This window comes from Ruditapes philippinarum, unplaced genomic scaffold (assembly GCF_026571515.1).
Source record: "Ruditapes philippinarum isolate M1 unplaced genomic scaffold, ASM2657151v2 ctg740_1_1_1_1, whole genome shotgun sequence".
NCBI classification, from domain to species: domain Eukaryota; kingdom Metazoa; phylum Mollusca; class Bivalvia; order Venerida; family Veneridae; genus Ruditapes; species Ruditapes philippinarum.
The window spans coordinates 105,719-119,839 of record NW_026859466.1 but is presented as its reverse complement, the minus strand read 5'-3'; the positions used below and the strand labels follow the sequence as shown (position 1 = coordinate 119,839).

Here is a 14,121-nt window from a genome sequence, read left to right as displayed (position 1 = left end):
ATTAGTTACATTTCGTAATATTCGTAAAATTTGAAGATGTATCGTCAGATGATAACAGTATCCTTATACAATATTTTCAGAAAAAAAAAAAAATTAAAAAAAATAAAATTTCGAAATGATTAATAGTTTGATATTTTGATTAACAACTGTTTTTCGAAACAAATCGTATCGTTATTGTTGTCGCTGTCGACAGAGTCGTTGAATATATATATTACCTGTCATATTTATTCCATCACTGAATATGGAAAGTCAATGCATGGTTGTAAAATCACGAATACGAGAATTAATCAGCATTAAGTCTAAGTATAAAAACCTTCTACAAGTCTGTAGGGAATCGCTATGCTTTATTTCTTGTCTTAACATAATAGATTGGAAAGCTTTTCAAACCCTACTATGATGTCTAAATTTTCCAAGAAAGCTTCTTTTTTCTTTACTATATCCAGGTTATAATCTGAGTGGCAGGGAGAGAAAGGAAGTTGTTTTAAAGTCATTGTTGAAGTCATTCGGTTAATATTGTTTGTTTTTGTTTTTATTTTCAGTCAAGTCCATTAAAATGAACCCACAGTACCCAGGATATGGGGCAAACTTTACCCAGGCAGGGCAAGCAGGCTTTCCTTATAGTGAGTGGTTTTGATTTACTAGATTGAAAGCCTTTCAATAAGGTCAAGAATCTGAAACTAGAATTAAAACATAAGTAACTTAATTTGTAATAAATTATAGTTTATTCATGCATATAGAATCTCTGGAATTTTTACATAACTGGTTCTAAAGTGAAGTTTAGCATTATGCATACAATAATATTAAATAAGAGGTAACAGTCAGTGATTATTGTTTAATATGTTCATTGATAGAACTTGGGAATTCTACATTATTTTTCAACATAACGTAATTGAATTTCATTTTTATGCCCCTCTGGGGGTTGGGGGGCTGTGCAGGGATATAGATTTGCCCTTGTCCATCACATTGTCCATCCATAGACTGACAAAGCAGTGGAAAGTGATAGCCCCTGAGTTGTATGGACACATTTCTTATTACTTAACAGGGTTGTCTGTTAAATTTATTGTATGTTATCATATTAGGTTTTACCCTGTCAGTGTATTTATAAGATTATTATTTATTTTTTGCAGGTCCTGGTTCATTTCCTGGTACTGGAAACAGCACAACATCGTCATCAGTGTATTCACCACAACAACAGGTTAATATTTCACCATTACTTGTATTCAGGACTTTACTGGGCTAAGTGGTTGAGGCTGCTGACTTGGAAACATTTTGCCACAAACCCTTTGTGACCAAAACCTCATTTGGTGAAAGAGGACCTACCCTCCACACTCTTGATCCTCCCTTAGTTACGATAGTTCCCCAATGTTATATCTATCACACCAACCCCATGGTATATCTACCACACCAACCCCATGGTATAATTATCTACCACACTAATAGGTTCAAAATATTGACTCCAGTAAAAAAAAATCGACCACAATATTGTAGCTGTACAAGGTATTTTGTGACATTTTTTGAAATTTTGCATTTTCTAGATATGTATAGAATTGTATTAATACCTAATTACCTAATACAGATGGACCATTAAAATTCAAGCAGAGATTCTGATGAATTTGTTATGAGTAATACTACATAAATCAATTGATTATCTAGTGTCACTGAAATTATGCAAGCCATTAGAGAATAAGAATTGAATGTCACCCCACATGTCGTGAAATATCACATCTACCATGACGGGAAAGTGACATTCATCGTGAGCTGGCACATATGATTTGTGGGTCACTTACTTACCGATCATTGGTATTTATAGCTTTTGTGGTTTAAACCTTTGTTACCGTCACAACCCCCCTCGCTGTTGAGTGTGAAACATCACAGCTTTATTGTTCATGATGTCATTTACCTCAAAGTCTAACAAATCCATATGTTTAACATGATTTGTTTTTGATAAAAAATGAGAGCGAATAAAAAATGGCTACTTTAGCATCTTTGGTTTAAAGCATTGTATAAGAAAATGACAAAAATAAAATCATTTTAGGAAGTTATTGTTACTTTAAATCTGTAATATAACTTTGATTTTGATGAAAAGGACAATGATTTTACAGTTTTTTTGCACGCCCAAAAACTAAACTATGTCCTGTTTTATATAAGGAAAATGGAAAACAGCTTAAGTGTATTGTACATTTTTGTAAGAAATTTAAATGAAACTGTTTTGTTCGCAGAATTTTTACGATTTCTTAACTTTGTCATCTGAACTTAGGTCATCATAAGGAAGTTATAAGTAATAATAAAAAAGAGAGAGGAAAATTCAGTTTATTTCAATAACACTCGGAAACTTATTTAAAATCTATGAGTTGTAAATTTTCAAAATAACTATTTTGAACGAAAATGTATCAGAGAGGGAAATTGATTTTAAATTTATCATTTTAATATTCGTATAAAATTTTATGATCATGATGTGTTGTTAAAAACTATTTTCTTTAATTTCACGCTAGTTGCCGGAGGCTTGCGATAAATTTGTATTATCATTAATATAAAATTGAGCGGTATTTTACGCTATGCGTTTAGCATGATTTTTCACAATAGGACATTTTTAGTTAATCCCCATAAAAATTGGCGATCATGGCCCATAACTGCTTTGGGCAATTTAACACACTGCGTAGACCATAAAATGGTTTCATGGACCGAAACTTAAGAGAGAACAAAATCACGGAAATCAATTATTTAAATTTTATCATCTGTTAAAGGAAATAATCCCCCATTCAATTAAATTACCGCTTGCCAGAGAGTCTAAGTTTGTTTTTTGACGGCAGATTTCACTCAAGGGGGCAGCTTCTCCATCAGTTAGCGAGACCGTACGTGAATCTGTTAATGATAAGACGAGAATTATATTGTCAAATTCTATATGAAGACTTTCAATTTTCCCCAGAAAAAATCACTTCTTGACAGCTTGTTAATAGTTTCTGATATTTATCATCAGTAAAGAAATTTATAATCAGTAGATAGATCACAATCCAGCGGCTACACGTATTTAGCTATGTTGTCTATGAGATATTTCAATCATTAACTGCTATTTAATCACAGAGAACAATGAAAAATATAGCCTTATCTGTTTTTTTGTGGTTTTTTTCGTTTTTTTTTTCTTTTTCCCGAAAACTATTCAAGAAAGAATTTTCATAATATATTCTTATTAATATTCTTAATATTACTGTTTTGTAAGAAAACATATAATCATTAATTATCTATGTAAAACAATTAAAAATGAATGCTAAGTCATTCCATTATATGTGTTTAACTTTCGTTACTTTCGACATACATTTTACAAAAGTATGTGTATTTTGTTGTATATATACAGGCAACTATAGACAGTTACTACAGCCAGTACAGTAACGCAGCAGCGAACGCCTACTACCCTTACCAGTATGTTCCGACAACCCTCTCAGGGACCACAACAGCTGTGCCTTCCAACAACTCCCAAACATATGTGTTAGATCTACCCCCAGCAAACATGGCCACTGGTGAGTAGTATCTCTTTCCTTATTCATTGATAGTAATATACAGTCAAACCTGTGATAGCATACAGACCAGCCCTAGAAAAAGACCACAGAATCTCAATCATCTGTTTATTTCCCCTTTCGTGTAAAAAAAATCACAGTATAACATTTATTTAACGACCAGCATTTTGATTTGTCTATTTAACAAAAACAACACAGAATTACCATGTTTGAGAGGCTTACTATAAACAAAGATCACTTTCTTTGACTTTTATAGGCTGGTCTTTTGGGGACAAGTTTGACTGTAGTTTGTTTCATTTGTGTCTGTATGTTGTATAATATACTTAACATCACAATACACTTGCTAACCAGTCAAACATAGTTTAGAGAAATGAACCAGTCAAACATAGTTAAGAGAATTGAATCAGTCAAACATAGTTAAAAGGATTGAACCAGTCGAACATAGAATTGAACCAAACATAGTTAAGAGAATTGAACCAGTCAAACATATTTAAGAGAATTAAACCAGTCAAACATAGTTAAGAGAAATGAATCAGTCAAACATAGTTAAGAAAATTGAATCAGTCAAACATAGTTAAAAGGATTGAACCAGTCGAACATAGAATTGAACCAAACATAGTTAAGAGAATTAAACCAGTCAAACATATTTAAGAGAATTGAACCAGTCAAACATAGTTAAGAGTATTTAATCAGTCAAACGTACTTAAGAGGATTGAATCAGTCAAACATTGTTAACAGAATAGAGAAGAAATTTTATAAAAAAAAGGGTGGCAAAATATGTTTGCCTTGCCTTGTTTGTTGAAAAGGAAGTCTTTAAAGTCTGACCAAGTTAAGGCAGTAAGAATGTTTCAAATACAAACACAAACAAGGCTGGCTGTATGGCACAGTTACAATTCATGTACACAAATGAAGATGGCTTAAATATCACAATGACAATTCTTGCACAAACACAGAGATGGTTAACTGTCACAAGACAATTCTTGCACAAACACAATGATAGCTTAAATGTCGCTGGACCAAGTCTTGCACAAACACAAAGATAGCTTAAATGTCGCTGTACCAAGTCTTGCACAAGCACAAAGAGGGTCTAAAGTTTATGTCACAATTATAATTTGTGATGGCTTGAATGTGACAGTAACAACTCCTGTACAAAGCTATTTCTAATGATAACATGTGTTGGATAATGGCTGTGCACATTGATTACAATACATGTGTTAGATTTACTGTGTACATTGAATACACGTGTTAGATTGACTACACATGTTAAACCACTGTGTAGATATAAGAAATAAGTAGCTGTAAACCATGGTTATTTTGTATATCTTCAGCTACTAGTAGCGTACAGGGCTCACATATGGATCTACAGTCACCCTCCAATTCTACAGGTAGGGTGAACATTGTCATGTATTTTAAACCCTGTTCAATATATATACCACACCCTGTACATGTCCCACTCGCTGATTTGATTGTGTTGTACCTCTCATTATTTACTTTCACCTAAGTTGGTTTGAAAAAAAAACACTTTTTCTACTGATACTCTGTTTTTGCAAACTAAAATCTGCTAGCTGGAGTATGTGAACCCTACATTGCTCTTTGCCTGTTATTGCGTGCAAAGCTTATTTACATAGACTGTTGTAAATGAATTCTAAAAATTTAAATTGACTGTACATTGATTCCGGGGTTTCTTATTCAAAGACTTATAAAGAATGAGTATTTGACAATGTTTTTTATTTTATTCGTGTTGTGCATTCTAGTTTTTTACATGTGACAGTATGGCCTAGTTTTCTATAGAGCTATCTTCATGCATTGAAAGTTGCTTACTGAACACATATTTTCTTGTAGTCTATGGAGCAAACAGTATTTCTTTAATTTATCATATCATATCTTATATGCAGTTGTTATCAATAATCTTAGATTTGTTTTGCAAGCAAAGCACATATGGGTCAGGAAATGATTGTCCGATTAGATTTGTCAAAAGTGTGTCATAGTCCGCCGATGGATTTTGAAAGTGCATTCATTGGAGAGAAATGAAGTGGAAAATTCATGATGTTGTCTAAAGTAAAGCCTTTAATATAAATCAAATATCTGTTTTACAATAGCATGTGCAAAATAAATTACAAACATGTGACCCTGGGAACTGACCAGCTCTTTCATTTAGAGGTCGGTAAGGTCAAGATTGACCGCTGAGGTCAAGTGTGATCCACCAGTGACCAGGCATGTTTATGACAGCCCTATCCTTTGACCAGTGTCCTCATGTGCACTTTTCGACAAGTTAATGTCATAGGAAATTGAGAGAAAATTTACACACAAATTAGGTCTGGTCATAAAAATTTGTGGAGAGAGAAGAATTGTATTAGCTGCAACAGGGATGTCCAGCTTGGTTTATGACCACAGGTCACTTTGGGTCAGGTGAGAAAGTTTAAACCAAACAAACACAATGACCCAAATGCTTTTGCTTTTCAAAGTTTGCAGTCTTTGTTTTGTAACTTACATATATATGAATGTTATATATGTCTTATTTTGTGTCAAATTTATTTTTTGTTGAATTAGGAAAGGGATTGGTCTGTATGCCTTTTTGTCATGATTTCAAAATTATATTTGACAAGCATAAACATCTAATCAATGGGGGGAAAAAAATGTACAGTTCATTCTCCTTGACGTGCATTTAGTATTGCAGTCAAGACTTCGCCTGTATGACAAATATAATTGACGACTTTTGCACTTTTTATAGGTGGCCTCGCATGATTCAAGACATTTTACGAAATAAATTGTCAAAATTTTCGTTAATGTGTTCCATAAACAATCTTAAAACGTATTTTCATTCATGGTGCGACCTTTTCTAACTGGTTATTGTATATAATCATGGCCGGCAACCATTTATAGCAATTTGACTGGAGATTCCTTTCTTATATATCAATATTTTTGTCCATATACCCGATAATTATAATATATTTGGATTGTTCGCGGAGAGAAAGAGTGCAGTTTTACAGGAGACGAAGTAAAGGCAATTAAGCTTCTATAATTTTAATGAACGTTATGTTAATTGCTTCAAGGACTAACAAAATTCACATCCTTTTAGAGTTAATTTGGCCATAATGTTCTGTTAAAGCAGGTAGTTCTTTATTAAAGGTGTGTTATTTATGTCCATTGTCAGAAATAATCATCTTTGATTATATGGTGAAAATTTTTCATTTGCACTCACTGGAGTTGGAAACCAGGGTTTATGATGATTAAATATAATTATGGTGGCTCAAGCTGTTATTATTTCTGTGACAAGGTCCCGATGTGAACATTGACTTAGTACAGGTGGCCAGTTAAGGTATTTATATTTGATGGCAGTCAGCTGAATATAGTTTGTCATCCCATTGACCGTATCTTTGTATACGTCCAACGTCACAATAGTTCAGCTTGACGCTTCTTTCTTCAACAGTAACTCCCAGTATTTCTCAGATGCCATATTAATCTTTATATTTCACCTGTATAAAACGTTTGATAAAATTTGTTAGAATTCTTCTATGTTTCGTATTAAATTCCATAATGTTTATGACGCAAGAAGTATTTTGTCCGTCGTTCGGTATAAGATATGCAATTCCGAATTTGTCATCTTTATTATACCACAGTTTAGAACCAGTCTCTCACACGTCAGCAATCGCCGACTGTCAGACATTTTATGAACTGCTCGGAGATATTCTATAAGATGAATTCCAAAGTGACTAAAATTGGATGTCTTAATTCCATTTCCTCTATTACTGCACATTGTAGCGGTTTTCCCATTTTCTGCTGGAACGGAATAATGGATTTCCCCATGACAGGGAGACTTCTTCTTCGTAAAATGGTAAAATGCTGGGGTGCTTATTGACTTGTAGAAAATGTTTGTATGTATAAATCTGCCATTACGACCAGATAGGCTGTCAAAGTGTCTGTAAATGAGAGAATCTAGCAAACCCTAGCACCAATATCTCCGTATAATCTTATTGATTGACATTCACAAATTGAAATGGCTGTCGAGCTGTGTTTTGTTTATTGTTATGGCGAAGAGAATACATAAAGGCTGAATGAGAAATGATTCATTTTCAACGGCCACAAACTTTCTTCTCTTAAATGGTTTGATGGTGTAGTTTGTCAATACCTTAAAACTTTGATCTATTTGTTGGCTAAATTTAGCATTTTTACAGTGTATTCTATAGTGGTTAGCGACACACTATGAAGCTGCACGTGTATCATGTAGGGTCGGATTCTTAGAGCGGGTGCGATTTGAAAGCTTCACATTCTTCTTTAGGAATTATTTTGATGTTTCTGTTTATTTTAAAGAGTATATTAATTTTATCTCCTTAAGCATTGTTAAAACCTTCTTTTTCTGTCAAGTTTTTCTTATTTATTGTGACACTAAACTTGTTGAATACACAGTCAGTATAGTGTCAATGCTGCTGGCAGCTTAATATTGAAATGTCCAGTTCCAATTAAAGCAGGATTATTCCATTATGCAAGTTTCACAGGGTATAGGTCAATTATGGTATATGAAAACCAGTTGTATATGTTGTTGCAAACAATTTTTAGCATTCTTTATTGTCATGGAGTCTGCTGTCAATGGTGTTGCGTACTCGTTTTTCTTGTTTTGTACTGTGTGAGAGCAGTTTCATCAGTCTTGTATTTTGTTTGTTTTTCCCTTTGTTTACCCCCTCTTTGGAAGTTAATAATTCAACAATCATAGAAAAACTCATTAATAATTTCCAGAGTAGTAGCATACATGTTATGTTTACCTTAAAATTTGTTTGTTTCAAAGTTTTGAAATTGCGCAAATAATGGATTTGTGTGCGGAAAGGTCACTAAGGACATTTTTGCGCTTATAGAGACATCGGAGAATTTTCTGCTACACATATATTCTATGGTAGATAAAACACTAATGGTGCACGTTGCTTTGATGTTGGAAATCTCCTATAAAATGTTGCATGTGTTATGTATAGGGCCTTTTATCTTGTGATAAAGTATTAAAAAACACAAAGAGAAAATTCACAATACAAAATAAATTCCGCACAAAGGGCCGCGCATATAACGGAGGGAAAAAAACTATAGAAGTTAATATTGGTTTATGTTAAGTTACGCATAAGCTCGACTGATACTTTATCATTAAAACTTGAAAAGCCCCCGCTACAATAATCTGTCATAAGATTTGAAAAATTGTTCAGTATTTGGGAAATGAATTTTTTATCATTTGTTCACGTTTTAGTGATTTATTGTTTAGGATTTTCAGGGAACGAGTGGAGAATTGTTTGCACGCACATAATGGTCCACGATATTGAATATGTGTCCATGTTAATAATGATTCGCGTATTCAAATGATTAATTTAACCAGCAAGAGGTGACTACGATATTATTTTAAATAAAAGAGATCTACCCAGATTTTTAATTTTCTTTTGTGTTGGTGCTTATTGTATGGATTTTTTCCTGGTTCTTTTGTTTTTCGGGTTAATAGTAATGATTTTAATAATTCAAAGTAAAATGTAAAAATCAAGCAAATGCTTACACTTGTAGAGTTGGGGTGTATTTATGGTTTTTGCATGATTTTTTAAGAGCTATTTGCAATAATAAAAATCTTAATAGGTAGCCACTGTTTGGATTGCTATGTCATTATATGATAGATAGAAAATTGAATGGGCAACATTTAGAATTCTATCAATAATCTCTTGTAACTTTCGATTTGTTGTAAAAGTTTTAAACCCAGTAAGATGTTTGAAGATAAATGGAAAGAAAAACATACTGAAATATTCATTGATTTTGTAAAAAATTTAGAGAAACAACAAAACTAATATTTTTTTGGTTTTTTTTATGTTCTGTCATTTTTGAGAGATATTAATTAGAAGACATCAGAAATGTTGACACAATTTTTGCGAAGAGAAACATAAAATAATTATGTCTAGAATGACTCAGCATCTTTCCGTGTAACAGTAATGCCTTTTTAAGCATGATTTTCAGAAGCTTGTTGATTTAATGCTAGACTTTGCCAGTTTTAATTTGAAATTCGAGCTTTTGTGTGCACGATTTGTGCAATTCAATGGGAGACAAAATTAGGAAATAATTAACCATTATTTCGTTATCCCTACAAAAGGGGTATTTTGATTATATGGTTTTGTTTAGGGAATTGCAATTTACTTCAGCTCACGGCCATATGTTGCTTTTAATTTTTTTTTTCTTTCTTTCGGAAATTTTTTAACAATTTTAATACATGTATGTTCATCAGTATTAATGCTTGCATTTTAGAAATTCTAAGTAATTCTTTATCAATAAGTACAAGTAATTCTTTATCAATATATACAAGTAATTCTTTATCAAAAAGTACAAGTAATTCTTTATCAATATGTACAAGTAATTCTTTATCAAAAAGTACTAGTAATTCTTTATCGCTAAGAACAAGTATGTAAACCGTTGTCTGCATTTATCGTAATATTAGTACATGTTTTTGCTATATATTTAATGTATATTGAAAAGTACATAGGGTTCGGTCATCTGAGGACACAAATTGTGCGGGGATGAGGGGTGCCAAGCGGTTATAGTACATATAATTGTACGTATAAGACCAACTAAGAACGGACAAGCGTAATAACTTCATATTGACAATAGGCCATTGTTGTAGCGAAGAGACACTCCCAAATTAAGCCTGTTAAACCCAGGTGTTATAAATCTTCAAAATTCAACGTGGCCCAGCCACCAGGAATGTTAAAAACGTCACTGTGTGAAAGGAATTGTGTGATTTATTCGGATAAAACACTTAAATTCACCTGTGGCGCATATTGTTTTGTACCCTGGCAGTCCGTACCATGTTATTATTCTTGATGATGTATTTTAAATTTTCACTTCTAGTTCGAAAAAAAGAAAATGTGAGAAAAATAGTGTGTTTATTTACTTTTTTCATGCAAAGAAGTCAGCGGAGTGAAATATTTTTTCGGAAAGGTTGGAGAATGTGTGTGGTGGGGGATCGGAAGGCCCCGAGGGGGGATAATGAAAAAACTTAGTAAAAAATATGGCCATAATATTATATATGATCGTGATAGAATGTGACAATTGTATAGTAAAAGGGTTGTTTTTTTTTATAAACATTGTTCCATTTAGATGCGTTATCATTTAATATTTTCACGTATATACAGATGCAACTTGAGTCAAACATACTCCATTTCTCTATCTTTATCGTAAAATTTCTTTTATTCAGATAAAAAATCTGAGTATAATCTTTTAAAAAAGCCGTAAATTTTGTCAGGGTTATGTGAACTGTCACACGATTTACCATCTTAAAACTTATAAAAAATAACTTAAAATTTTTGAAATGACCTCTTAATGATGAAATGGTTAAATTTCATTGACTATAAATTTCTGGCCATTCCGATTTGTGAATAGCTACATTTATTTGCACGGCCATAAATATGTCAGCATTAAAATTTTTGCAACAGATTTTGATCTTAAATATGTTTGGCTTTTATAGACTTTAAAAAAAGAGGAACTATGGGATATGTATCAAAGTTCCTTTATCCCAGTTATAGGGAACATTACGGAATATAAAAATGCCACAAAACAGAATAAAATTATCAGTATGCGCTACTGGACATTCTTTAAAAATAAAATTCATTAGTTCTTTCAATATTGTTTTTTCAATTTAATAAATTTTTTTATCTTTTTTTTTTTTAATTTTTATGATTTTTTTTTTAAGTTAAGCACTGTGTATTCCCTAACAACACTATGAGATATTTTTTTAAACCCAAAGGAGTCAATTTGATACCAAAAAGCATTAAATTTCCATCACAAGATAAAAATGTTTTAGCATCAAAACAAAATTTATTTTGGACAAATATAGGAGAGATCAGAGTTAGCAATTTATTATTGCCATAAGTGTGACAGGGCCAGAATGTTTAATATATATATATGTCAAGTTTTCAATGATAATATTTTAATCCTTTTAAAACTCGCTTAATATTTTTCACTGTATCCCCATTAAAAACAAATTTGTCAAATCCTTTCATATTTTTTTTTCAGAAGAATTTTTTTTCTCTCTCCGTTACTGTAAATAAGGAAAGTTTAGGGCATTTTTTTGATAAGTATTTATTGGTAGATAGTTTACTCATTAATAAAAATGTCTTAAGGTGCGAAAGGGTGAAAAAAATTCTCTTATATTTCACTAAAGTAAATCTTCAAAAATCGTGATGTATAATTTATCAAATTATCAATTTTTGTAAAGGATTATCGTGGCATGTACTAATTGATAACCACTGACTCTGTATTCTTATAAAAATGGATTACATCCAGAAACGATAAATTTTATCATAAAGGTGACATTGCAAAAACTGTGTTAAATGTACAACTGACATAGACAGATGACAATGTGGACAAAGCATTAAAATAATTTTGAAATATATTTTCCTGATTTAATGGGTGTCAAGCAGTAAGGGGCTTTATTGCGAACATTGAGTTTGACACTGTCGCCCCAGTGGGCGCTGATTCTTGAAGGAAAAGTTTGTTTTCCCTTCTTTCACTAATGATAAACGTACAAAAAAACGTTGTTGTAAAAAAGAATCTTAAATATTTATGTCTACAAGTTGAAAAATAGCATGATTCTCGAGGAAAAAAGAAATATGTTTTTTTTTAGTTTTTTTTTTTAAACAAAGTTATGAAGAGATTAAGCGATGAAAACATCTTTACTTCGATGGTATTTTCGGCTTAAGAGACATTCCCCAAATTTTGTACAATTTGTAAAACGGTTTGAAATACTATAATGATATTTTATTCTGTACTGCAGTTTCAAGTCACGCAAGGATGTTTTAGTTTTTGTCTGTATTTGTGTAGTTTTGACCTTTTAAACACCTGCAATTAATCCACTGTTTCCAATTAACATAATCGCGTCACGCTACCCACCCATCTTGGGTCGCGCAATTCATTTTGATGACCAGAGACCCAGAAAATAATAGCTGACTAGAGTTACCTTCCCTATTGTCAGCTCTCCTGACTTGGAGTTTGAAAGCGTGGTCATATTACTTATATCATTGTAAAAAAGTTGCATATCACTAATAATATCTCGTGAGAACGTTTTTCCGCTTGAATGGCAGGGATCTTCTATTTCATTTCTTAAATTTTATCGCCAAAATCAGTGTTATTTGGTGATATTTTAGAAAGTTACCGAAAGACTGTATGTTATGGTATATTAAGTAATTCCTACCACTTGATTCAGGGGATTAATGCAGATTTGCATGTAGATTAGATTCAAGGCCTGATTACAGAATTTGATTACAGATTTTACCAGAATAATACAGTTTTACATAGTTAATTAGTTTTCTAATTTACAACGTTGATGTGAAAGTTGAGATGTCTCTTACAAGTTGGGGGTAGATGTTTTAGCGAAAAAAAAATGAACTAAAAAAAATTACATCATATGTTAATTGTTATTGATGTTTAGATTACCGATTTGAATAGATATTATTATTTCATGATCATATTGAATTTTATGATCTTTATTTATATATATTTACATTACGTCGCTTCAATTGTTTTGTCTGAATTATATTTGTATAAATGCTGCTGAGAAAGAACGATAAGGCCGAAAGTAACCGAAAGTTACGGCAAATTCAAAATAGCATTTTTAATTATATTACTTTTATATTTATATTCAGAAAAAAAGACAATTTTTTTTTTTAATTTTCTTTTTATTTTGAGTTTTAAAACATTATTTAATAAAGCTTTTGCAATATATATATATAAATTTTTTTATATATCGGTAATCGTATCACGTAGATATACTGTATGCAGCGGACCTATATATATAATTATATATATTTTTTTTTTTTTATTGGGGGGGGGGGGGGGGAGTGGAGGGGGGGTGCAATAAATAGAAAGCAAATAATTTTTAGGCATCTTAATTAACATTGCAGGGTTTCCTTAGGCATGTTGTATTTTATAAAATTGTTTATCAATCAATAAATATGTAAATTCAATATCAAATGACATAATTATGATATTTTATTTCATGCAAATAAAATGTGAAATATTAATACGACTTTCTAATATAAACGTGCTTCAATAAATTTCAGTCATAATGCTCCTTAAAAAAAACTGATCTGAAATTATTGATAACCCTGGTCAAATTAAAAAAATTATGTATCCTCGAAATACATACATGTGAACTTTTTCGATGATCAAGTGGGAGATTTTTCTTCAAAAAGAGGGAGATTTTAGAATTTGCAATAAACAAAGAAGGAAGTTCTGACATCAAAAATAGGGAGATTTCTTTAATTTGTGAAAATACCCCTTATTTTAAGAAAAATCTTTGAAAATATGGCTGCAGAAAGTGGAAGTCTCCCGCTAAAAGTGGGAGGGTTACTTATGACGAAATATAAATTTTGTGATGACAAATACCTAAAAATTATCATTTTCATTTTTATATGAAATTTTTTTTCTTTTAGAATTTTCAGAACTTTTACCATTATTTTATAAGAGATTATATTTTTTGTGTTTTAATTATTTATATATATTTGTATATTTTCAGGTGATAGTGGCGGTCAGTATACCATACCTACAAGTCCTTCACCCCCTTTAGATAGAGCTAGTATGTATTATATATTCATATGATTCT

The 14,121-nt window shown here is 31.6% G+C and overlaps 1 protein-coding gene across 7 annotated transcripts in view; it reads left to right on the top strand.

Moving 5' to 3' along the window:
- The window catches only part of LOC132756610 (eyes absent homolog 1-like), a 78,925-nt gene that overhangs the window by 40,043 nt on the left and 24,761 nt on the right, over nt 1-14,121 (top strand). For 6 of the 7 annotated variants that reach the window (XM_060747734.1, XM_060747731.1, XM_060747732.1 and 3 more), the window contains 5 exons: nt 540-620; nt 1,128-1,195; nt 3,353-3,515; nt 4,841-4,897; nt 14,035-14,094. In XM_060747734.1, coding sequence (XP_060603717.1) covers nt 540-620; nt 1,128-1,195; nt 3,353-3,515; nt 4,841-4,897; nt 14,035-14,094 — 429 coding nt within the window. The remainder of the gene's footprint in view (nt 1-539; nt 621-1,127; nt 1,196-3,352; nt 3,516-4,840; nt 4,898-14,034; nt 14,095-14,121) is intronic. The other variant, XM_060747728.1, reaches the window with a different exon arrangement.